The 24969-nt window shown below is 42.2% G+C and overlaps 1 protein-coding gene across 1 annotated transcript in view; it reads left to right on the plus strand.

The window, feature by feature from the left end:
• The first annotated feature begins 7595 nt into the window (after window positions 1–7595).
• Window positions 7596–24969, plus strand: part of LOC306972089 (guanine nucleotide-binding protein G(i) subunit alpha-1) — a 20121-nt gene continuing 2747 nt past the window's right edge. The window contains exons 1-8 of the mRNA XM_079568566.1: window positions 7596–7904; window positions 11155–11197; window positions 11739–11880; window positions 16082–16239; window positions 16563–16691; window positions 17923–18052; window positions 19755–19908; window positions 24463–24655. Of these exons, the coding sequence (XP_079424692.1) occupies window positions 7787–7904; window positions 11155–11197; window positions 11739–11880; window positions 16082–16239; window positions 16563–16691; window positions 17923–18052; window positions 19755–19908; window positions 24463–24653 (1065 nt within the window). The 5' untranslated portion in view covers window positions 7596–7786 and the 3' untranslated portion in view covers window positions 24654–24655. The remainder of the gene's footprint in view (window positions 7905–11154; window positions 11198–11738; window positions 11881–16081; window positions 16240–16562; window positions 16692–17922; window positions 18053–19754; window positions 19909–24462; window positions 24656–24969) is intronic.

Raw genomic sequence — 24969 nt, forward strand, 5'->3', positions numbered from 1 at the left:
AATGCAGCAGGAGGAATAAATCCCATGGAGGAAATACCTGCTGTTTTACAGGCTCATCATGTTTTACACTTTGATGTTTGCCTATCCTACTCTGAGCTTCAACCTCTTGGACAGATGGAGATATTTTGCTTTTCTGCAAAATATTTTGATAAGATAACACACACATACATACAAACATACACACACACACATACATACACACACACACACACACATTGCTGCTAACCAAAACAAAATCAAGTTCAGGATTAACTGGCTTCATGCACCCCATTGTATTGAAAGGTGGAAACAACTCATTCTCAAATGCTACATTACTGAATAATTGAATTTGATCTTAATGGTGAAGTGTTTGATTTGGCGGCCATGATCAAACACTAGTCGACAGCAGTCCCTTGAGACAGAATGGTTGGAGCTTTAATTAGTGTCACAGTGCTGACACAAACTCCGCCTGCTCCGTGGAGGTGATGGGAGTTGTTCGTCCCGGCAACCAGGACACACATGCAACTTCCCTGAGTAACAAAGATCTAAGTCTGCTGTGTCGTCTGCTAAAACACATGTGGGCTTTGTAAAGAGGACATTATGGGGCACATTGTGTTATGAAAATATCCCAGGTTCTCTAATGCATTGGTAAAATATGAGGCTGGTTTGCATGCCGGGCATATCTGCAATGAAAATACATGTAAATCACCAGCAGATGACTGATGACCGCAGACCTTCCCCTGACTATGATGAAGTTGGGTGTACATCATGGCAAGTTTCAGGTTTTCACCAGAACATAGTTAGCACAAAAGCACAGCTGGCACCTTAAGGTGGTACTCAGTGATCATCTGCAATCTTAAAACTACTCTTTTGATTAAACACCTTCCATGATGTGGTAGTATTGCATTTATGTTTGGAGTATTCCTGGTTAATTTAAGACAAGGTTTACGTCCTTTTTAGGCACAATTCAGTCCAACTTTGGCCTATTTTAAACCCTTGATGCCCCAGTTTAGTCCTGATTTAATCTTGAGCTAGGTCTGGTGGTAGATGGAAAGTCAAACATTTCATAATTGTTAACATTATTCAATAGAAGGCCAAGGCCGATGTGCAGTATAAATGAATATAGTCCTGTAGACTTAAAGTTGCCAAAATAATAGAGAGTAAACAAGAAAGCAACCAGACTGTGACACTATGTCCTGGTATTGAGACCTGGGTGTTACTTCATACCTGACAGTTTTGGCTACTACTGTCTGCTCAGCTGATTTAAACCGTTTTTGACTCTGTCTTCCTGCTTGCAGTAGCAGGCTGACAGCGCCACCTGCAGTCTGACTTCTTCTCATCTCTTCCCAGTGCCCAGTGACACTTCCCATAAACCTTGAAAATAGCATTATTTTCTTTCAAAACTTTCAATGCTGGAGCTGTGTTGCTGTGCGGCAGCAGCATGAGCCCTAGCAAGACTCAATGAACTTGCATTTTATTATTTTGTGGTTGGACGTCATTTTTGAAAAACCATACCTATGTTTTTACTAACATACTTCAAGATACATTATTGTGGATTTGAGAAGAGTGGATGGTTGACGACTAAAGCAATATTTGAAAGATTGTAAACAAGGCCTATTCCAGCTGGTCTGGTTTTTCAAATCAAGCTCTGTAAACACCAAAATGCCAAGAAAAGTTGAGGATGGCTCCGTGTCATTGCCCAGAAGATGCTTGATGCTTGAACAACAAAAGACATTTTTTCAAAGCTCCTCTTGATCAACAAGAGAAGAGTTTCAAATCATGTGTTCAAGTGATTGTGGACTATGTGTGTTCGCGTCGAAAACTTATTCAAAGTGTGACTAAAGACATCCAGGACCTAAAAACAAGTCTCCAGTTTTCCCAGGCTGAAGTAGATGAGATAAAAGCCAAATCAAACAAGATGGTCTTGTGTCATCATTTGGATTTGTAAGCTTGTATTTTAAATGCTGTTTGTGAAAATAAAAATCTAATCTAATCTACTCCCAACCAGGGGTATGTGAGCAAGGGTATAGATTTCAAGTCAAAAAAGAAGGCAACACTGAATACCATTTGAAAATTGATCTCAATAATTTGTCATAATGGTTGAACTGTTTTCTCCTGCAGGATTCAAATCAAGTGTGTCCTTCACTATATTAAAGAAATAAAAGCAAACATTAGTAAAAAAAAGTCCCGTTTGCTTTGTCTCCTTTTCAATGACTGTAAACCACTGGTTGATGTGTGTGACAGTGTTGCTTCAGGATCAAATGTGCTTAAATATACTGATCCCTGTGAAGGATTGAGCAATGCTTTGGCAAAGTCAGGAATGAGTTTGGGTCACAGATGACTGTTGAACATTTTACGTGCTGTCTGTTTCAAACGGGATGAGAGCAGAGCGGGTCGTGTCGTGTTTGGAAGGTTGTGGGTTCGAATCCCGGCCCCTTGTAGGTGCACACTGCAGTTGTGTCCATGGGCAAGACACTTGACCTCCTTGCCTCCTGTGTGTGCGTACACTGGTGTGTGAATGGGTGAGTTTGTAATGACTGGCCAATAGGGAGTGCATGACACAAAGCTTAGGGCATCTGGGGGTGGTCAAAACTAAAACATTTGGGAACAAAACTTTCTATATTTGAACTGCTGCTTTAATGGGTCGTGCCAATTACCCAATCTCATCAGATATCTAAGCTAAGCAGGGAAGGGCCTGGTTAGCACCCATAGCCTGAAGGGGAGTGTGTGGGGGTCAGAGAGCCTACCCGAACGGCAACTGTGGCTACATATGTAGCTCAGAGCATGGAGTGAATGAAAAAATCCCTTTCCCTGAGTGAAGCGCTTTGGATGACCTGTGTCATGTAAAAATCACTATACAAATAAGGTTCCCTTCCCCTTCCCCACTTTGCACGGGCCGCCACTCTCGTTCTCCCCGGTCATTTGAATGCGTGGAAGTGGTATCGGAGAGGACTGACCACAGGGCGTGATGCTCATTTGAGAGGCGGACTGGCTGCATCCTCTCAGGAGAGATGGAGAGGGGCTCACGTTACCATTAACATCGTTCCAATCGACACACAAAACATATCCCAATCATCAATGATCAGAGATCAATCATAAATCAGACACTGGAGAGTTTATGTATTAGCAATGCTACTGAGCAAACTCAGAGACAGGGCCCTGCAATGCAAATCTGTGCTGACAGCTTGCATGAGCTTTGGTCTTTGCACACATACTATAAAAACAAACCACCCTCTAGCTATTATTCTGACTAATGCACATTTGCCTAAACTGCTTTCCGCACGAAGCACTGGGTGGTTTTAGGATAGAACCTAGATAGAATTATAACATCCATCAGAAAAGCCTTTCGCTGATCAAATCTTAATGTAAACAGCTCACTGCTCGGTGGTGATGGCCTCAGAATGAATTTCAACATATTCATACTTTGAAAAGTAATACTTGTTTTTTCAGTACATACAGGGAGGCTCTTAAGGTTGGATTGCATTATTTTGTGTGTCGCCTATGTTTATTTTACTGAGAATGTGAGGACAATACAAGGGCCAAAGTTATGGTGTGCCCAAAGGGTGCCTCAAATGCAGCATTCAGATCAAACTTTGGTGGCCCTCAAACATGTTGTTTTATTGGCACACATCGCCAGAGATGGTACATTCAACTTCAATTTCAATAATTCCACACAATTAAAACCTCAAAAAGTAAAAACGGTTATACGTCTGTTAAGCGTGACATCACACACAATAACCGAGCTACTTCTCGGTCCAAACTGTTGAGAGTTCCATCGACAAACACAGCAAAAAACACAACTTTATCTGAATCTCCGGCTGAAATAACAACAGATAAAAGGCAACAACAACAACTGTTTTGCACCTAAAGAGAATAACATATCTCACAACTTCTCCAGGCAGAATGAAGATATTTTTTTGATTTATGGCTCTGTATCCTAAGAACAATATACCATGAATTCTTTATATGTTAAGCAAAGAGTACTTTTGTTTTACCAAACAGACAAAACAAAAACATGGAATGATATTGTACATTGTATGTGAGCAGAAACAGCAGGCGAGTTTTACGCAGTTTTTTAAAAAGTGGTCAGTGAGTCTGAGTTTCTGATGTGGATGGGGAGTGAGTTCTGAGTTTTGATTGGGGCTCCCTCCTGTTGGCAGATGTGTGAATAACTTATTGAAAAGGTTTGAGCGTGGTTAACAGCGTCAGCACGGCGTGATAAACACATTCTAAGCGGAACAACTCCGAACCGATAAAATTGTTGTTGTATTAAAGGTAAGTTAGACTTTATTATAGGTAGGGAAATTCATTCGCTGCATTTGACCCATCCTCAATGCCCCTGGGGCGACCTGTAGGAGCAGCAGCGGTTGTAGCCGAAAGTGTGGTCTGGTCCGTGAATATTAAAAGACCGGTCCGGACCATTACGGACCATGACCTCTAGGGGCGCTGTGCACTGGTCCGAGTGGTCCCTGATGGTCCCTGAGATGGTCTCTAGGTCCCTCGAATGGTCTTTGGGCTGAATTAATGGTCCTGTGTATTATGTGTGGCAGGAGTGGAGTCCTAATAGGTCTATATCAATATTTCTCATTCATTTTGAGGAAAACCAACGATTTGTTTTGGGAAGATTTTTTATTTGAAAATCATATTCTTTTTCCGGATGGTTTTCGACATCATCTGTTTCAAACATTGCTCTATATTCATTCCAACCAACTTTGGGTGGGTGGTCGGAGGGGCAAACTGGTTGCCTTGCTTCTGTCAGTCTACCCCAGGGCAGCTGTGGCTACAATAGTAGCTTGCCACCACCGAGTATGGAGTGAACGAATAGTGCAATGTAAAGCGTCTTTGAGTGTCCAGAAAAGCGCTGTATAAAACCAATGCATTATTAATTTATTGAAATAATGTTACACTCCCCTTTTTATACACTTCCCCTTTCATCTTGCTTTACATTTCTGGAATTACATAGTGCAGATGGTCGATGGTTTGATTTCCTGTGTAGCTCTATGAATTTATTTGTTTATTGTGACAATTAATGTGATCTTTGGATGATTTTTTGCTGTTTGGTAATGAGCCTAAACTCATATAAAGTTAATACACTGAATAGTATTTGCTCCCATTTTATAAGTCCCTACTAATAGATCAGTAGTTATCATATTAAACAGGTTAATTCACTGTTCTCTTACCTCTGGACATGGGACTGGACTCTGCACTAGAGAATTACAGGAGTCACCTTTGGGGATGCTGTTCACTAGTCCACCAGTGGTTTGTAACAGACCGTGGTCCTTGAAGTGGTCCTTGGGCCCATGCAAGAATCAGGGACCACTGGTCCGAGTGGTCCAGACCAGTCAGGGACCGGTCCCTGAGATGGTCCTTGGTCTGAGTCAATGGTACCTGTTACTTATGACTGGTTTCTGCTTCATACTTATGACTGGTTTCTGCTTCATACAAGCATAAGGGACCACTGACTGGTCTCTGCTTCATACAGGCATCAGGGACCACTGGTCCGAGTGGTTCGGACCAGTCAGGGACCGGTCCCTGAGATGGTCCTTGGTCTGAGTCAATGGTACCTGTTATTTATGACTGGTTTCTGCTTCATACAAGCATAAGGGACCACTGGTCCAAGTGGTCCGGACCAGTCAGGGACCGGTCCCTGAGATGGTCCTTGGTCTGAGTCAATGGTACCTGTGGCCTGTGACTGGTCTCTGCTTCATACAGGCATCAGGGACCACTGGTCCAAGTGGTCCGGACCAGTCAGGGACCAGTCCCTGAGATGGTCCTTGGTCTGAGTCAATGGTACCTGTTACTTATGACTGGTTTCTGCTTCATACAAGCATAAGGGACCACTGGTCCGAGTGGTCCGGACCAGTCAGGGACCGGTCCCTGAGATGGTCCTTGGTCTGAATCAATGGTAGAATGGTAGCCTACATGTTACTTATGACTGGATTCTGCTTCATACAGGCATCACTGGTCCGAGTGGTCCGGACCAGTCAGGGACCGGTCCCTGACATGGTGCTGCTGATCACGTGGATCACGTGGGTGCTGCTCTGCTCAGCGAAGCTCAGGCCAATTTGCGCTAATAACATATAACAATAATAAAATGATTCAAGAACTTGTAAAGCCACCACTCCGTTCCGGTTCATAACATTAATCCATGTCTTGTCGGACTGCGGAACAATCTGAACTAGTCCTGCTTGCAGGGCTCCATAGGCAGAGCGCCGGGCTTATGCGTATAAGGTCGGTGGATCGATCCTGTCCCCACCTTTTTTTTTTTTGACTGGGAACCCACTGGGAAAAACATTAATGCTGATCCGTAAATTCAGTTTATTTGAACATTTTAAAAACTGCACAGTTATCAATGATGCTAAGAATCATTATCATTAACCGTAAAATGCTTCTGTGTTTTGAAACCAAAAATAACACTTTCAGTCATTCTCGAACCACGAACCCTTGATATCGCAGTCATACACGTAACCCGTTGGGCCACGTAATATCTACAATAATCACAGAATTTCAGTTAATTTAGTCTATAGTTGTAATGAGTACAACTAAAAAAAGATCATTAATGTCGCAAATGTGCGTATTTCATTTGGTTGGAATGAATATAGAGCAATGTTTGAAACAGATGATGTCGAAAACCATCCGGAAAAAGAATATGATTTTCAAATAAAAAAATCTTCCCAAAACAAATCGTTGGTTTTCCTCAAAATGAATGAGAAATATTGATATAGACCTATTAGGACTCCACTCCTGCCACACATAATACACAGGACCATTAATTCAGCCCAAAGACCATTCGAGGGACCTAGAGACCATCTCAGGGACCATCAGGGACCACTCGGACCAGTGCACAGCGCCCCAAGAGGTCATGGTCCGTAATGGTCCGGACCGGTCTTTTAATATTCACGGACCAGACCACACTTTCGGCTACAACCCCCTCTCTGTAGGAGACCCATCTCCATGATGTGGAGCCAAGCTAATGGCCAGAAACACATGCCTAGAGGATTAACCTATTGTACATGTCTTTAGTGGTAGGGGAAGGAGGAAACCTACGCAGACACGAGGATAACATGTGAACTCCACACAGGAAGGCCTCGTCCCAAGTGGGAATCGAATCCGCACTTTCTAGCTGTACCGCTGTACTACCGCTGCCCTCCTGACGGAAGCGGGGCGACCAGTCTGTGCACCAACCTCTCACTCACACACTACATTCACATAAATGTACCAGCTTTGCCCGTTGGTTAGTCAGAACTGCATATTTAGTGAAATACTACTCTTGGTTAGTCTCTGATGTGGGAGCGACATGGTTAAGAGCTCAAAAAAGTCGATTGTGCAAATGTCCAGCAGGACAAACCAGAACTAATTGCTAAACTAAATCAGGACTAAACCATATCTTAAATGGTCCAGTTCCTCAGTCATTATGTGCCTTCAGTTTTAAAAGAAGCTTGTTGCTTTGGGGCGCATGCGCAGAGCCGAGGTACGTGCAGAACAGGAAGCGAACAGTTGATGATGCCAACTACTGCTGCTCCCTACTATCTGTGAACGATCATCAGCCGCGATCAGCTCAGCAGGAGAGGGCAGGCGAGCGCAGCAGCGAACCGTGAATGCCTTCATCTCCGCGTGTGTGTTCCACCGATCGCCTGTTCAGTTTGGGAGCTTGATATAGCGAGGCCAGGGCGGGTTGGAATCTGGTGAGACGCCTCCTCCCGCTGCTGCTGCCGCTGAATGCTAACTCGGTAGCCTTTGCATGTTGCGGTTGTACTCGTAGGTAAAGTTTGGGTTTTAGTTTATTCGGAGTCTGAGCTTGAAGAAGATGGGGTGCACTCTGAGTACGGACGACAAGGCGGCGCAGGAGCGGAGCAAAATGATCGACAGGAATCTGCGGGACGACGGGGAGAAGGCAGCCCGGGAGGTGAAGCTGCTGCTTCTGGGTGAGAGACACACGGACGGACTGGGGGGGTGCGGGAGATGGATCGGCCCCTCTACAAACTTTGAGTTGAACTATTTCTTTATATAGTGTTGCAGCGTAATATATTCGATTATTTTCCAGCGGTCCTAACTTTGATGACACAAATTGATTGTTGTTGAAACAAATGTGGTGCTGCGCTACACACTTCACTTTAGGGCGTGATACGAATTGCGTGTTGGTGCTGTAAAGTTCATCTGAGGTCTTTAAAACATGTTATTTCTCGGTTCAGTTAGTTGAACCTTATACATATATTGGTCTGAGAATAATGTTGTCACTCAAAGCGGCCAGAGACGCCCCAGTAAGCTAATTTAGCAATTAGCAGTTTAGCTAGCTCCCTAAAGCTAGCCGGGATTAGTCGACTAATCCCACAAAGATAAATACCGAGTGGGATTTATGGTAACCTGATTGTCGGACAGATTAACGAACACCAATCGCATTTGATCAAAAACACTACTCACATGTTCATTATGTATTAATTATATGCAACTAATTTGCATTAACGCAGAATATGCTTGTGTGAATGGAATAGTATAGTGTGCACTGTCCTGTTGTCCACATGTGAATATGCCAGAGTTTGGCCACAATGGCAGGTTGATGTTTATAGGCATGACAGGCTACACAATAAGGAAGAGCACATGTTGTTATAAGCCATAGACTTTGACTTTAGAAATGACGAAAACATGCAATTAACTCCAAAGCCTGGTTAGACCAGACTCTCCTCACCTTTCCCTCCAGTGGCCACTGTAGTAGATGACTTCTAAACATCTGTGGAAAGACACAACTCCCTGTTGATATGATGGGCTCACCGCCCCTGAAATACAATTTTTGTATTTGACTGTAATATGAAAATAGAGTAGAGGTGGCTCATTTGAATTTACAAGTTGTGTGTTTTCTTTCCTGCCAGGATTTCCCACAAGCACCTGCAGGGCATTTATAAACAAAACAAGCCCCTTAGTCTTACCACGCATTGCTCCTGTGATGGGTGAATGATTAAACATAAATTATAAAAATGACAATGTGCCTACGTTCTAAAAGTACATAATCATATCTTAAAATATCACACTAGCTGCTCTGGAGCTCATCAACAGTCCCGCCTGATGGTGCTGGAAGTCAACTTTTCGGGGGTAAAAAATTCACATTAAACAGAAGGATAGCAGCTAATCAGTCTGCGTTAGCTCATGGACATAAAATGCACAATTTTGAATCAACGATTAATCTAAAACAGTCTAATAGCATTTTGCGAATTTCTTTCGTTCAGTATATCAATTTTGAGGTAGGGATGGCTGGGACGATAAACAATAATATCGTTAATCGCGATGAATCGATCGCCACATTTTTTTTTATTATTGCGATTATTGTTCCAGAAGATAATGGCTAAATCCATCAGACAACCAGTGCCGGTCACTTTACCAGGTACGTCTCCATGGAGATGTGACTAAAGTCAGTAGTTCCTCATCCAAATCCATTCTTTGTTTATCCACTGCAGAAATAGCATTTTCTGTGTCGAGCGGCTCATTAACTGCATATTTGTAACAGTATAGTCCAAAATGTTACACAGTGTGCCTTTAAAGTAATAGGCCACCATTTTTCCATATTGAGATATGTTCTTGCCTGAGCTTAGACGAGTTGATACGTACCTGTCTGGTCTTTGGGCGTGCCCGTGGAAGAGCTTGGTCGCTTCCAACTTCACCCCCGTTTGGAGCTATAGGAATACATTGGGAGAGGCTAGATGCTAACTACATCTTTGGTCGTTTTGCGTGACTGAGGGCACACAGTTCTTCCATACTGTGATATGTTCTTACCTGATGTTAGATGAGTTGATACGTACCTGTCTGGTCTTTGTATGTGCGCGTGGTAGCTTCCAACTTCACCCCCGTTTGGAGCTATAGGAATACATTGGGAGAGGCCAAGTGCTAACTACATCTTTGGTCGTTTTGCGTGACTGAGGGCGTGCACAAAAACCAGACAGGTACGTATCAACTCGTCTAAGCTCAGGTAAGAACATATTTCAGTATGTAAAAACGGTGGCCTGTTCCTTTAAATACTTACTTTATGTCCCACTCAAGATGACATTTACAGCAGACAATGAAGAGGAATATTGCATAATTGCCCAATCCCCATCATTTCTGCAGTTTCAGTTTTCAGGCAAATATTGTGAGAATATCGTTAATCGCATTTATTTTGGCCAAGATAATCGAGACCCCAAATTTCATTATCGTCCCATCCCTACTTTGTGGTCAGTAGTTTGTACATGGCTGGTTATCCTCGTGCTTTTAAACTGTTCATATTTGAAGTCCATAGAGATTTTCAATGGGATTTTTGCTCCCGACACAGGGAGGTGGGTGAAGGTGAAGCACAATTTACTTTGGTGAAATATAAAAAGTATAACAATAGGAGAACATGCAAATAAATGCACAGATGAAAAATATTGAGTCCTACAATCTACAGTTTTACATTTCTTAAACAATAAGTCGATATGGTTAAATAACATGAAGGACAGGCCTAATTAATGCAGTGTTCATTGACTAATGCCTCAGATGAGCTTTTGCATCAGTCCGGTTTGTGAGCCACTGTGATTTTGACTTTAGCAGAAGAGTAATTCAGGGTGTGATATAGGCTGAGTAAGATGGATGCTCTTTCTGCTCCTGATCCGTCATGTGGAAGTGAATGGACTTGTGTTTGTTGTACCCTGAGCTTGTGTGTTGTGTGTCGGTTTGTCATGATGAGTTTACACCGGGGAGAAGAGAAGTCCCTGCAGAGGTGGGCTAATTAAAATGTTGTGAACTCGTACTGCTTTGCGTCTTAGACAAAACTGGATAAGAAATTTGCAAACGGACTACCTAGTCTCTAATAAATGAAAACTAATAAATGTTTGACACGTTCAGATTTGACATAAGCCTATCTGATGATAAGCCATGAGTTTGTAACCCGGGGATGTACAGGTGTATGATGCGTATAATCTCACTGATGAGAGGAGGCTTTACCAGATTATCCAATGGCGCTGTGACCCAGTGCTGGCAAGTTCACTGTTTACTATTTAGTAAACGTGGCGTGTATCTACTGACTCTGACATGGTGGCACTCGGATACTCCAAGGGAAAATTACAAGCACTTGCTGTACTTTGTGTTGGACGGTTTGACTTCAGACTAACGACTTGAGCCATTGTGTTAATGTGTGATATTCTGTTTGATCATCTGTTGTCTCTCTGTTAGGTGCCGGAGAGTCTGGAAAAAGTACAATTGTGAAACAGATGAAGTAAGTGTCAAACGCACACATTTTGCAACACGTTTTAGCTCATGCCTTATTGTTTCAACATGTTGACCATTATGTTTTGGCTTGATGTTTGACCTTTCCCTTGCCAAGTATTTTCATATTTTTATACATTTACTCTGCTGGAAACATAGCAAAATTATTTGCAAGAAATGAAATTGTACAATACTCAATATAACCTTTTAGAGTCCTATGTTGTTTAATACAGTATGATGCTTCACCATCCCAGACTTTTCCACAGTTTTGGCACTGGACGGTCTGAGCACCACCTTCACTGACAGACTGCTCCTGCACTTTCCTCCCAACAGCTATTAGACTGTCCAACCCTGAGCTATTCACACATTGACTCAGAATTATACATTTTAATTCTAATTTTGTGGTAGCCAGTCGCTCTTTATTATTTATTAGTGATGGTTGTTTTGTTCTGCGTTTTAATGTTTTTTGTATTTATTGGAGCAGCAGCAGCTGATGAATTTTCCATGTGGATGAATAGGATATTCTGACTCTGAATGTATCTGTGAGCTAGGATTATTCACGAGGCCGGATACTCAGAGGAGGAGTGCAAGCAGTACAAGGCTGTGGTCTATAGCAACACCATCCAGTCTATTATTGCCATCATCCGAGCCATGGGGCGTCTCAAGATCGACTTTGCTGATCCTGCCAGGGCGGTAAGTTGAAAATATATTGTACCAAATACTAAACTGGTTTTCTTTTTGCGTTACAATGATTTTTTATTTTCACTACTATAAGCTACTCTCCTAAGGTTAAGGTATACTTTATTAATCCCCATAGGGAAATTCATTCTCTGCATTTGACCCATCCTCAATGCCGCTGGGGCGACTTGTAGGAGCAGTGAGCTGCCAGCGTGGGCCGGCGCTCGGGGACCCATCTCCATGATGAGCAGCCAGGCTGGTGGTCAGGAACACCTGGCTGGAGGATTCACCTATTGTGCATGTTTTTAGTGGTAGGGGAAACCGGAGTATCCGGAGGAAACCTACGGGGAGAACATGCAAACTCCACACAGAAAAGGCCGTCCCTGGTGGGAATCGAACCCAGACCTTCTAGCTGTGAAGCACAAGCGCTAACCGCTGTGTTACCGTGCCGCCCTTCAGCAGTGTGCATCTTCAGTAGCTTTTTTTGCTGCTCACTTTGGCCCACTGTTATTCTTTTGATTCATTAGCTTATTTGGCAGAGACGGTACAAGAAAACATTGCCACCATGGCCAACGTTCCTGTATATGCAAGGCAAGGAATAAAAAAGAATATAACGACAGTAAACAGTTGGAGAGTAATGGCCTTTAAGGAGAATGACTGGTCATTTAATGAACATTGTGGAATATTACACTGGTTTACAACAAATTTGGTGTTTCAGTTTTGTGAGCTGATTTTAGGACAGTTTTGATGTGCTGAATTCAAAAATCACATTGGTTTTACTCCTTGGCCAAATGTTGCTGAAGGGTCTTGTCTTTATTATTTCTTCTGTCCAAGTTAGGGAGAGTTGGTAGGGCTGGTAACGGAAAAAAGTGTTAGGTAATTGGTACTGCTGGTATCAAAGTTTTGATGCCTGTTGGGTCCAGGGACAGCGTTAAAGGAAGATACTTTGTTGTTTCACCTCAAATAGATGAAGCAAAATTAATAGTTTTTAATGGAATAAATAAAAAAACATTTGCTGGTTCTATATGACAATATTTCAGTATATCGAAAACAGCCCTTGAAGCAGTTAGTGTGAAGCACTACGTTCACAGCACGAGGCACCAACTGCTGCACCACTGTGCCAACAAGACAAAATTAGATTGTTTTACAGATTTTGTAACAATTCTCCAATAAGATTTCATTATACTGCCTAACCCCCCTGCATTTTACTGTTCTGAACTGCCCAAAGACTGAGATCAGCTGATGACCTGAACTTCCTGAATGATTAGGTTATTCCAGTAGGTTGGCCCACAGTGGCGGAGCGGCTCAGGACAAACACCATTTATAAAATAAACCACCATTTATCTGGCATTTACACTCATTTGTCACAGAATCAACACCGGCCACATATTGTGGCCGGTGTTGATTCTGTGCGTGATTCTGATTCTGTGCGTTGTGTTGATTGGTGCGCGTTGGTGCTTTTTTTTCCACATGGACTTTTAGGAGTCTCTGAGTGCTGAACTACAGCACCTGTCCGCTGTGCCTGCATGTCTGCTCCGCCCACTTTTCCTCGCTGAGCGGAGACAGAAGATACACACAGATCTGTTTAACTGATGAAACAACTACTCTATTGCTGTAAAATGGAAACAGTTTTGATGTATCTGATTTATTTTTCTGTTTGGTTCATACTAACCCCCACCTGAACCCACCACATTTTCTCCAGTTTGTCTTTATCCGAATTTAAAGGCTCAAATGGTGCGATATTTCTGTTTCTACACTGCGTTCCAAATTATTATGCTGATTTTCTAAAGTCTAAAGTCTTTCACTGGTAGAGGATCATTTAAATGTGGTTGAAAAAATCTCCCAGTGACAACAGTATTTTTTTCAAAAATAAAAATAGTAAAAACTTCAAAATCTACTGTTCCAAATTATTATGCAACTCATCGTTTCAATACATTTTAAAGCTTGTAATTAACTGAAAATGGTCATTTGTTGAATTTGTAGCATTAGGAGGTCATACTTACTGAAATCAAAAGCTATTTCAATCAAAAAAATATTAACCGGTCAAGTTACATTTTACCATAGGCAGCTTCAAAATTCTTAAATCCATTAAACCTGTGACTTTTTGGACAGTTTCTGCTTGGATTTCTTTGCATGATGTCAGAATAGCCTCCCAGAGCTGCTGTTTGGATGAAAACTGCCTCCTACCCTCATAGATGTTTTTTTTTGTTGAGGCTCCAAATGTTCTCAATAGGGTTGAGGTCAGGTTGACGCAGAGGTATTCTTTACAGCAGGACATGGTACGTTGTCATGCATGAAGAGGATTTTGTTAGGGAAAGCACGGCTCTTCTTTTTGTAGCATAGAAGACAGTGGTCAGTCAGAAACTCCACATATTTTTCAAAGGTAATTTTCACACCTTCAGGGATCCTAAAAGGACCTAAAGGGGCCGACCAGCTCTCTCCTCATGATTCTGGCCCAAAACATGACTCCGCCCTCTCCTTACTGACATCACAGCCTTGTTGGGACATTGTGGCCATTCACCAACCATCCACTACTCCATTGATTTGACCATCCAGGATTACACGGCACTCATGAGTGAACAAGACTGTTTGAAAATGAGTCCTCATGTATTCCTGAGCCACTGCAGCCGTTTCTGTTCATCAGCATTCAATTAACCGTTTAGGGGAGGCCCGGTTAGAAGGTTTATGCACAACTGCAGCCTCTGGAGGGTCCTACACCTTGATGTTTGGGAGACTCCAGAGGCACCAGCAGCTTCAAATACCTGTATGCTGCTTTGTAGCAGCTGTTCTCTTAATCTGATGTGTTTATCTGGCAGAAACCGTCCATATTGTGCCGTTATCTGCACAAACCCGAGTGTGTCTGAATCATCCACAAATCTCTTTTCAGTATGATGATTACGCTTAATCTTTCATGAAATATCAAAGGTTTTCATACCTAGACCAAGGCATTCAACTATTTTATGCTTTTCATTAGCAGAGAGACCCTTTTTCATTACCATATTGCTTGAAAATGATGATCTGCATAATAAAGTGGAACACCCTTTTTCAGTAGTTTTTCCCTTAACTGGGCTTAACCTGAAAACTAATCACCCCAGGTCTCTGAGATTAATGCCAGTGATTCATAGAGCCCTGAGGCACGATACCATCCATGAGTTTCATTTTTTTTTTTTTTTACCTTTTTGACACAAAAATACTATTTGCATAATAATTTGGAACGCAGTGTAGAAAAAAAACTGTTAGCCTCTGTTTAGCTTAGGTACCGAGGCGCGTAGAATTAAAAGGTTTTCACCTACTGAGAGCTTAGAGTCTCACCTTTCAAACGAGCCATAGCATGTGTCCATAGCTATAACATAGAATATGCTTTGGTGCTACAAATATATCATGAAAAATGGTCTGGATTGTTGGCACTCTAGAGCGAAATCCCCAAAACAACGCGGCAATGTGTTAAAAGTAACCAAACAGCAGCCTATTAAGACATTTGAGACCTACAGATGTCTTCTTCTGAAATACTGAAGAGCCACCAAGAAGCCCCCACACACCTACAGCACAGTGGAGGCGTCACAATTAAGGAGAACCGCTCTGTGTTTTTAACCAGAAGCTGCACTGAGGGCTGGTCCAAGGTACAGTCCATTCAGAGACGCTGCGCAGTTACGCAGCTCCATGACCTCCCTCACTCACACCTCCCGGACACTGATACCCCCTCACTCATGCCCTCCAAGCGAACCGCTGCCTCATCCTAAAACCCACGTTTTGCACGTACAGCGAGCTAAAAAGAACAATAGGCTGTCTGAGTAGTTAAGAGCGCGCCAAGCTTATTCTGTAGTTTCAGGAAGTTTGAGCTTGGTGAACGGCACTGGCGTGGCCTGAGGAGGGGTCATGTGTGCACATTTCTGCTCCAGGTGGAATCAGTGAAGAGGAGATTACGTGGTGCTGCTGGTACGGAGGGTTTTATAAATCCCATTTTTTTCTCCGTACGTGAATTTTGGGTTTTGCTCATACGGACTCTTAAAGGCAAAGTCTCATGGACAGTTTTAATCCTCTGAAGAAATCTTTGTAACTTATGAACCAAATGTCTTGCTCTGTTCTTTAGATTACGTAGGAGAACATGAAAGAATGGTCATAAGCTCAAAGTCATCTTGGTGTCATATGCAGCTTCAACTTCTTTGTGTTGTTCCATTCCCGAATGTTTGATGGAAGTTGAACGTGTTTTGTGCAGGACGACGCTCGGCAGCTGTTCGTACTGGCGGGCTCCGCTGAGGAAGGTTTCATGACGGGGGAACTGGCCGGGGTCATCCAGAGACTGTGGAAAGATGGAGGCGTCCAGGCCTGCTTCAGCCGCTCCCGGGAGTATCAGCTCAACGACTCTGCTGCATAGTGAGTAGGACACACACAGGTGACAGGACTGTTTGCGAGGAGAAGCCAAACTTGGGTCATCTTAATCTAGCACATTGTCAAATGTGTTAAGAAGATTCTAAAATCTGCTGTTTCTAGCCTAACTGTCTAGAAAAATTCCATTTCCCTCCAAATCTCCTATGTGTTCGGTCAAATGCCTCGAGGCCTTCACCTTATCTCACATTGTATACAAACCATAAAAGAGTGTCTGAAAAGTGTTGGCACGAGAGGAAACAGTTACTTGTATTTGTGTTGGCAGCAGATCTGAATGCCTTTTGTCTGACTGACTTTTGTTCTGTTCAAAGCTACCTTAATGACCTGGACAGGATATCCCATGGAGCCTATGTGCCCACCCAGCAGGACGTGTTGAGGACCCGGGTCAAAACCACTGGCATTGTGGAGACGCACTTCACATTCAAGGACTTGCATTTCAAGTGAGCACAATCGCCCCAGCCCTTCTCTCAAGGCAACCAACTAAATAGGGTTATTCTGATGTGTTTTTTGCAATCCGGTCTGATACAAATACTTGGGCTCAGTGTAGCCTCTGATACAGATTACCAATCTGATACCAGTACTTGGGCTCAGTGTAGCCTCTGATACGGAGTACCAATCTGATACCAATACTTGGGCTCAGTGTAGCCTCTGATACGGAGTACCAGTCTGATACCAATACTTGGGCTCAGTGTAGCCTCTGATACGGAGTACTAGTCTGATACCAATACTTGGGCTCAGTGTAGCCTCTGATACCAATATTGGGCTCAGTGTAGCCTCTGATACGGAGTACTAGTCTGATACCAATACTTGGGCTCAGTGTAGCCTCTGATACGGAGTACCAGTCTGATACCAATACTTGGGCTCAGTGTAGCCTCTGATACGGAGTACTAGTCTGATACCAATACTTGGGCTCAGTGTAGCCTCTGATACGGAGTACCAGTCTGATACCAATACTTGGGCTCAGTGTAGTTTCTGATACGGAGTACCAGTCTGATACCAATACTTGGGCTCAGTGTAGTTTCTGATACGGACTACCAGTCTGATACCAATACTTGGGCTCAGTGTAGCCTCTAATACGGAGTACTAGTACCATGAGGTGTGAACAAAAACAACAGCAAAGGCATGCTTGAAACCCAAGATAACTGTGCAAATTAGGCAAATCCAAAATTAAGTGCTGCTCAATAAAAATACCTAATTGAATTGTTTTTGTAAAGCCAAACGTTACAACAACAGTCAGGGCTTCCCAGATATTGTTGATTTGATAAATCATCAATGAGACAGATTGAACAGCAAAACTGACAAATGAGCTAGATTATAAACTACAGTGGCAAAATTAAATTGACACGACTCAGAAATAATGTCATGTGCCCAAACTTGCATCATGATCGGGGCACATTGAAAGTCCAGTATCAAAGCAGCTGGGCCCAATCTTATTTTGAAACTGCTGTTAGGTACTGTCCCACACATCCTGAATCTTTACACACGTGACAATATTTGCACATTTTTCAACTTTGAGACTGAGAGGCAGAGTTCATGGTCACAGCCACACCAACATCTCTCTGGTCAGGTTGGCTCAGTCGCAACGGCTCAGGACTAACCCAGCACCTGAACGCAATGTCATGACAAATAAAGCACTTACTTACTTAACTTACTATCGTTGTCTTTATGCAGAATGTTTGATGTTGGTGGACAGAGGTCCGAGAGGAAGAAGTGGATCCATTGCTTTGAAGGAGTCACAGCCATTATTTTCTGTGTGGCTCTGAGTGACTATGACCTGGTACTTGCTGAAGATGAAGAAATGGTAACGTTTTTTTTTTTAAATATATATTTAGAATTTTATTGGAAAAGGATAGCAACATTACAAAAATGTATGATCATTCGTATTTAAATCGTAGTGTGTGTATGTATGTATGTGTGTATATATATATATATATATATATATATATATATATACACATACACATACACATACACATAAAACAAGAAATCTTAGACATCCATATAATTATTATTTGTCAAATACATTTGAGGTTATGTAAAGTCATTCCGGTTGGGGGAAATAAAACGGATACATTTTACTCAATTTGGAACAAATGGATCAATTTGTGTTCTTAAAGCATATGTTAATTTTTAATTTTTTCGTTTTAAATATTTCCAGAATTGTTCCATACCAATCGTCACGTGACGGTGGGGTCAAATTCAGCCATCTCCTAGTGATGAATTTCTTGCTAGCAGCTAAAAGTGCCTGCGACAGCTTTATATCCCCCCTCCTAACCAACTTTTGAAGTTGGAGACTTAAAATCATTCATGGTTTGTACCTTAAACACCTCATTTAAGGTTTTATGAACTCCAAACCAGTAATGTTGTAGTGAGGGACATTCCCAGAAAATATGAAAGTTATGTGCCTCCATAGAACCACATTTTATCCAACACTCTGCATTTTTATTCCTATATTTGCCTTGGTGGGGAGATAAAAAGAATCTTTATAACGTTTTTCCAGCAGTGTTCTCTCCAGCTCAATGAATCTGTGGAAGTCCATTGAAAGATGCAGACTTCTTCCCAAACCTCCTCACTTTGCTTTATTCACAAATGCTATAGTTGACACATTTTTTTTAATCGTATATAGGCAGTACATTGTCAAATATTGATGGCTGGTGATGTGAACATCATCTTTCTATTCTTTTATAAGCCAAATCTTGAAAAATTAGCCTATGGCTAGATGCCTTATATACACAACATCATCCACCGAGTTGGCAATGTTTTCATGTACTGTCCCTGTCAAACAAATAAAAACATTCAATAAGGAACATAATGGTTTTATCAACTGACTGAAGTAGTCTACGTTTGGGAGAATTCTTTATATTATTTTATAGATGTTATGGTCCAATGAAGCAACTTAACTGTAAGGAAGCTTGAATGAAATGTACTGCTACTAGTATACACTGTTTCTGGCAACAAAAGAGTACGATATACCATTTGCTTTTTATAATTTTGCAGCACTGAGAAATGAATGACTTTGTTTGGTTCACAGAACCACAACAAAGGTAGGAGGTTCATTTTTAGTTTGGTAACTCTGGGGATTTTCACTTTTTAGGCCCAGAGCCAACAATGATCTCAGAGCCCGTTTTCAAGGGAAAATGAACTCACAATGATGTATTATTCTATCTTCATGCTGCTGCTTGTCATCCCACTGTTCTTTTAAGCTAAACTAGGCAAACTGCTGAACTGTGGCTGCTGTCTCTAAGTAGTATGACCTCAAAGTAGTGATGGCTTTCCTTGCCATATTCAGGGTTTGGTACGGTTTCATTTTGTTTGAACACTGACCTCTTGTGGACAGACTTTATTATTGCGATTTCTCATAAAAATGTGAAGCACCAACACGATCAAATGGATGTGCCATAGACGTTTCAAACAGTTGTGTGGCCTTTTCATTATTTGCACAAACAATCTGAAATTTGAATGACCAGTACAATAAATAAGAGTACTTTTTTTCTCTCAATCAGAATCGAATGCATGAGAGCATGAAGCTGTTCGACTCCATTTGCAACAACAAGTGGTTCACGGACACCTCCATCATTCTCTTTCTCAACAAGAAAGATTTGTTTGAGGAGAAGATCAAGAAGAGTCCCCTGACCATCTGCTACCCAGAATATGCAGGTGAGACATATGGATTAACAAATATTTATTGTCAATTCACAAGTAGTTGAAATAGTGTTTCTCGCATTCCCTTGGTGCATATTGACTGAATACACAGGTGTGGATTATTGTGTTGTGTAATCATGAATGCAAATGTATAAAATACAGTTTATTTGTTTATTTGTGAGGAAGTCATCGCAGTAGCCATTTGTGCATACTTCCTACCTTCTTGGTTAAAAGGTGATACTTGTACACGTCTAGAGGGCGATTGCTGTCAAATATGTATGCGATGATATTATCTCTGCGATTATATATTATTTGTTACGCTTAAGTTTTTGAAAGCAGAACTATCCTTTTTGTAGACCCTATGAGTGTAATATACAGTGCCTCTCGAAAGTATTCATACACTTTGAACCTTTGCACATTTTGTCATGTTTACAACCCTAAACATAAAGATTGCATTTTGATTTTTTTTACTGAACGTTCACACACAAGTAAGACAACTGTGAAGTGAGAGCGAAATGATACATGATTGTGTTATTTTTTTGAAAAGTGAAAAGTGAAAAGTGAGGCGTGCATAAGTATTCATACAGCATTTTCTGAGTGCATTAAATTGCCTTTATAACATTCCTCATGACTCCAGAATGTTCACACCTTGGCCCAACCATTAAATAGAGGCCACCTGTGTGTAATCTACTCTCAGTATAATTACAGCTGTTCTTTTAGGCCCTCAGAGCTATGGTCGGAGTGTATTGGTCACTAAACAACATCATGAAGGCCACGGAGCACCAGAGAGGTCAGGGATAAAGTTGTGGAGAAGTTAAAAGCAGCATTAAGTTATACAAAGATTTCCCAAGATTTAAACATCTCCCGGAATACTGTTTAATCCATCATTTGGAAATGGAGTATAGGAGTATAGCACCACTGCCAACTTACCAAGACGTGGTCGTCCACCTAAAATATCAGAGCGAACAAGGAGAGCACTGGTAAGAAATGCACCCAAGTGCCCCAAGATAACTCTGGAGGAACTGTGAAGTCCTGCTGCTGAGCTGGGGGAATCTGTACATGGGACAACTATAAGTCGTATCTACACAAATCTGGCCTTCATGGACGAGTGGAAGAAGAAGGCCATTATTGAAAGGAGGCCATAAGAAATCCCGTTTGAAGTTTGCTAGAAGTCATATGGAGGAAACAGCTCCATGTGGAAGAAGGAGCTTTGGTCAGATGAGACAAAAATTGAACTTTTTGGCCCAAATGCAAAACGTTATGTATGGAGCAAACCTAACACTGCTCATCGTCCTGTGTACACCATCCCCAGTGTCAAATATGATCGGGGGAGCATCATGCTGTGGGGCTGCTTTTCCTCAGCGGGGACTGGGGAGATTGTGAGAATAGTTGTGAAGATGGATGGAGCCAAATACAGGGACGTTTTGGAGGAAAACCTGCTGCAGTCAGCAAGAGAACTGAGGCTGGGGCGGAGGTTCACCTTCAGCAGGACAATAACCCTAAACACAAAGATAAATCTACAATGGAATGGTTCAATAAAAACATATTAATGTGTTAGAATGGCCCAGTCAAAGTCCTGACCTAAATCCTATTGAAAATCTGTGGAATAATTTGAAAACTGCTGTTCACAAACGCTCTCCTTCTAATGTGACAGCTTGAGTTGTTTTGTAAAGAGGAATGGGCTAAAATGTCACACTCTACATGTGCAAATCTTGTACAGTCAGACCCCAAGACTTGCTGCTGTTATTGCAGTAAAAGGGCGTTCCACAAAGTATTCATTCATGCTGTATGAATACTTATGCACGCCCCACTTTTCGGTTTTCTATTTTTTGAAAAATAACAGAATCATGTATCATTTTGCTTTCACTTCACAGTTGTCGGTTACTTGTGTGTGAACGTTCAGTAAAAAAAATAAAAAATAAAATCTTTATGTTTAGGGTTGTAAACATGACAAAATGTGCAAAAGTTCAAGGTGTATGAATACTTTCGAGAGGCACTGTAAGTGTTGATGGGATTATTGGGTTTGTCTCTGCCAACGTCCTGCTGGCAATCGCACAGATCTGTTCTCGTAGTAAGACAAATACTCACTAATGTTAGACCATCAACAGCCCCGCTGCTTACGCTTGTCTACAACATCACTTGGATCGCTTTCTTCTGGTTTATATCGTAGAGGAGAGGAAAAGGGAACAGAATTGTATCAGGAGAGGGGTCTCCTGATCCAAGCCCTCTCCCTCACTGCTGCTCTCAGGGACCAAGGAAAAGGAGCACATTACTCCCCTCTCATAGTGGTCAATAGTTTTCCGCCGAACAAGCGAAGTATTTACAACAGTGGTATTCTCAAAGAGAGATCCTCTTACAATTTACTGAGGATTGCTTGGAATATGAGTTATCTAATAGTAATTCTTGAATTCTTTTTTTGTATTTTGATTTTTTTATTGTCAGCCAAGAGTTTTATTGGAATTGTATTGTTTATGCTGGATGTCTGTAAAAACACTTGAGGAAGGAGAGCAACGCAACTAACTCACCTGGACACTCTACAGGAGGCTGTTTGTATCTCAATCAGTTCCTGTGAAGTGAAGCCTTTTTCTTGGGTTGCTATGGTGTAAATGCTCCTTTCTGGCCAAAAGCCATAGAGACGTTCTCGGGAGGACAGTGTTTTGGTTATTGGTAGGCTCACCCTTTTTGAGGGCACAAAGAAACATACTTTGTGCTGGACAGGGTTGTCCAAACCCATGGCCTGGGTCCATTGCAGTCTGATTAGAGCTGCATGTAACCGCTTGGTCGACTTGGATTGTATTGGGCTTAAGTAACTGTGCATGCAAACTGTCAGGCTTTCAAAAAAAACACATCATGACATATCGTCAGAAAATGTTATGCCAATCGATCACATGAAAACAAAATATAAGCACCAATAAAGTCACTAAAACCACTAGATAGATTGTCAGATGCGAAGATCTAAAATTTGTTTTACAGTTCAGCTGCTCCGTATCAACACAAAATACAGACAAGACATAAGACAATTCACAAAGACATTATAAACAATTGTCCACTCGTCAGAGCACACTTTGATTTATGACTTAAGCGCGTCATTTAGTTTCAGGATGGACTGATGAACAAAGGAGTTCTTCAATCTGACCTTATTGAAGTGTGGCACACGGTACCGCCGCCTTGATGGTAGAAGCACGGTGGCGGCACGGTAGCGCAGCGGTTAGCGCCTCCGCTTCACAGCTAGAAGGTCCCGGGTTCGATAACCACCAGGACGGGGCCTTTCTGTGTGGAGTTTGCATGTTCTCCCCGTGTCTGCGTAGGTTTCCTCCGGGTACTCCGGTTTCCCCTACCACTAAAAACATGTGCAATAGGTGAATCCTCCAGCCAGGTGATTCTGACCATCAGCCTGGCTCTACATCATGGAGATGGGTCCCCGGGCGCGGCACTGCCGTCGACCACTGCTCCTTACGGGTCGCCCCAGCGGCATCGAAGGATGGGTTAAATGCAGAGGACAAATTTCCCTACGGGGACAATAAAGTATACAAACAAACACAAACAAACAAAAGCACATATTCTGGGTTCAGAACATGGCTGGGGTCAGAGGTGTTCTTAGCCAGCCGCAATGTGTTGTTCTGGTAGGCGGCCTCGTACAGTCCATCCAGGGGCTGTCCTACAATCTTTGAGCAGTGTCTCAGTCCAGATTTGGCTCTACTACACAGAGTTACAGAACTGCAGGACACTGAGAATCACAGAAGTGAAGAACAGAAGCAGCACCTGACGAGACGCTCCGAAAGACCGCAGGCGACGGAGGAAATATATTCTTTGTTTAGTCTTTTTACAGATGATGTCAATGTGGTGTTTGTCACTAGATGCATATAAAGTAGCCTTCAAGCTGTGCTTGTTGAATTTGTAGTTTATTACACAATTCTCTTCCACAAAGAGCCGTAGCCTATTGTAGCATAGTGTTGAATAACATTAGACGCGGAGTGCGTTTGGTCTGAAAACGCCATTGGTTAAACGGTTAAACTTGCCCCCTGCTGGCCGGGAGTTACGCCGCTTCCCTGGTCCTGCCAGATGACATTTGGTTCAGTGGCTGTCATGTGACAGGGACAAAGGCCTCAGTTCACAACTACCAGTTCCCAAGTTTGTATTTAAGTTGTTTCCTGGCTTAAATTGAACAATGTTTGTGTTCGCGTTAAAGCCACATTCCAGGTTATACTGTATGATGCCCTAATTGTTTATTGAAGAAAAGAAAACAAGTGAACATGATGCCAGCAATACCAAACATGAGAGGCTCTTTGTTTAAGTGGGCTTGTCAAATTTGGAAAATGTACAAGTCTAACGTTTGGCTGCCTGTAGTCAAAGAAAAGCGGTTACGAGTCAGGCCTGAGCAGACGGATGCCATGTAGTTTTCAAAAACAGCCCTAATGAAATAGATGTATTTGATTCTATTTATTGGGTTATTCTGTATTATATACACTATGAATGAGAGAGAGAAAGTTTCTGAGTGCCATTGTGACTTAAGCGTGCTAAAATCGAGCACTGAATTGTCAAAAGGTGAAAATGTCTGTCTTCCTGCAGGCGCCAACACTTACGAGGAGGCAGCGGCGTATGTCCAATGCCAGTTTGAAGATTTGAACAAGAGAAAGGACACCAAGGAGATCTACACCCACTTCACCTGTGCCACAGACACCAAGAACGTGCAGTTTGTGTTCGACGCGGTTACTGACGTCATCATCAAGAACAACCTGAAGGACTGCGGCCTTTTCTAACGGTGGGTACTTTCCTAAATACTCCAGGAGCAAACCGCTAACAGCCTCCCATTGGACAGTTTGGCTTGTTCATCAGTGTTCTGTTCCCCAGGGAAGTGATAGAACTGCAGAGTTTTGTAAAAATATCTGTTTTCCTGACAATTACTGCAATGATTCAAGATTCAGTATTTCTTTATTTGTCGGGGGTAAATTAGTTTTGGACATGTAGTCATGTTTGGACTGTATTTGGTGTTGGCTCAGGGCGTGTTATCAGCCTCAGGTCACAGCACAAAAAGACAGAATAATAATATTGCTTTAACACAATTCTCATAATTAC

Source organism: Gobius niger, assembly GCF_951799975.1.
Source record: "Gobius niger genome assembly, chromosome: 12".
Lineage (NCBI taxonomy): Eukaryota > Metazoa > Chordata > Actinopteri > Gobiiformes > Gobiidae > Gobius > Gobius niger.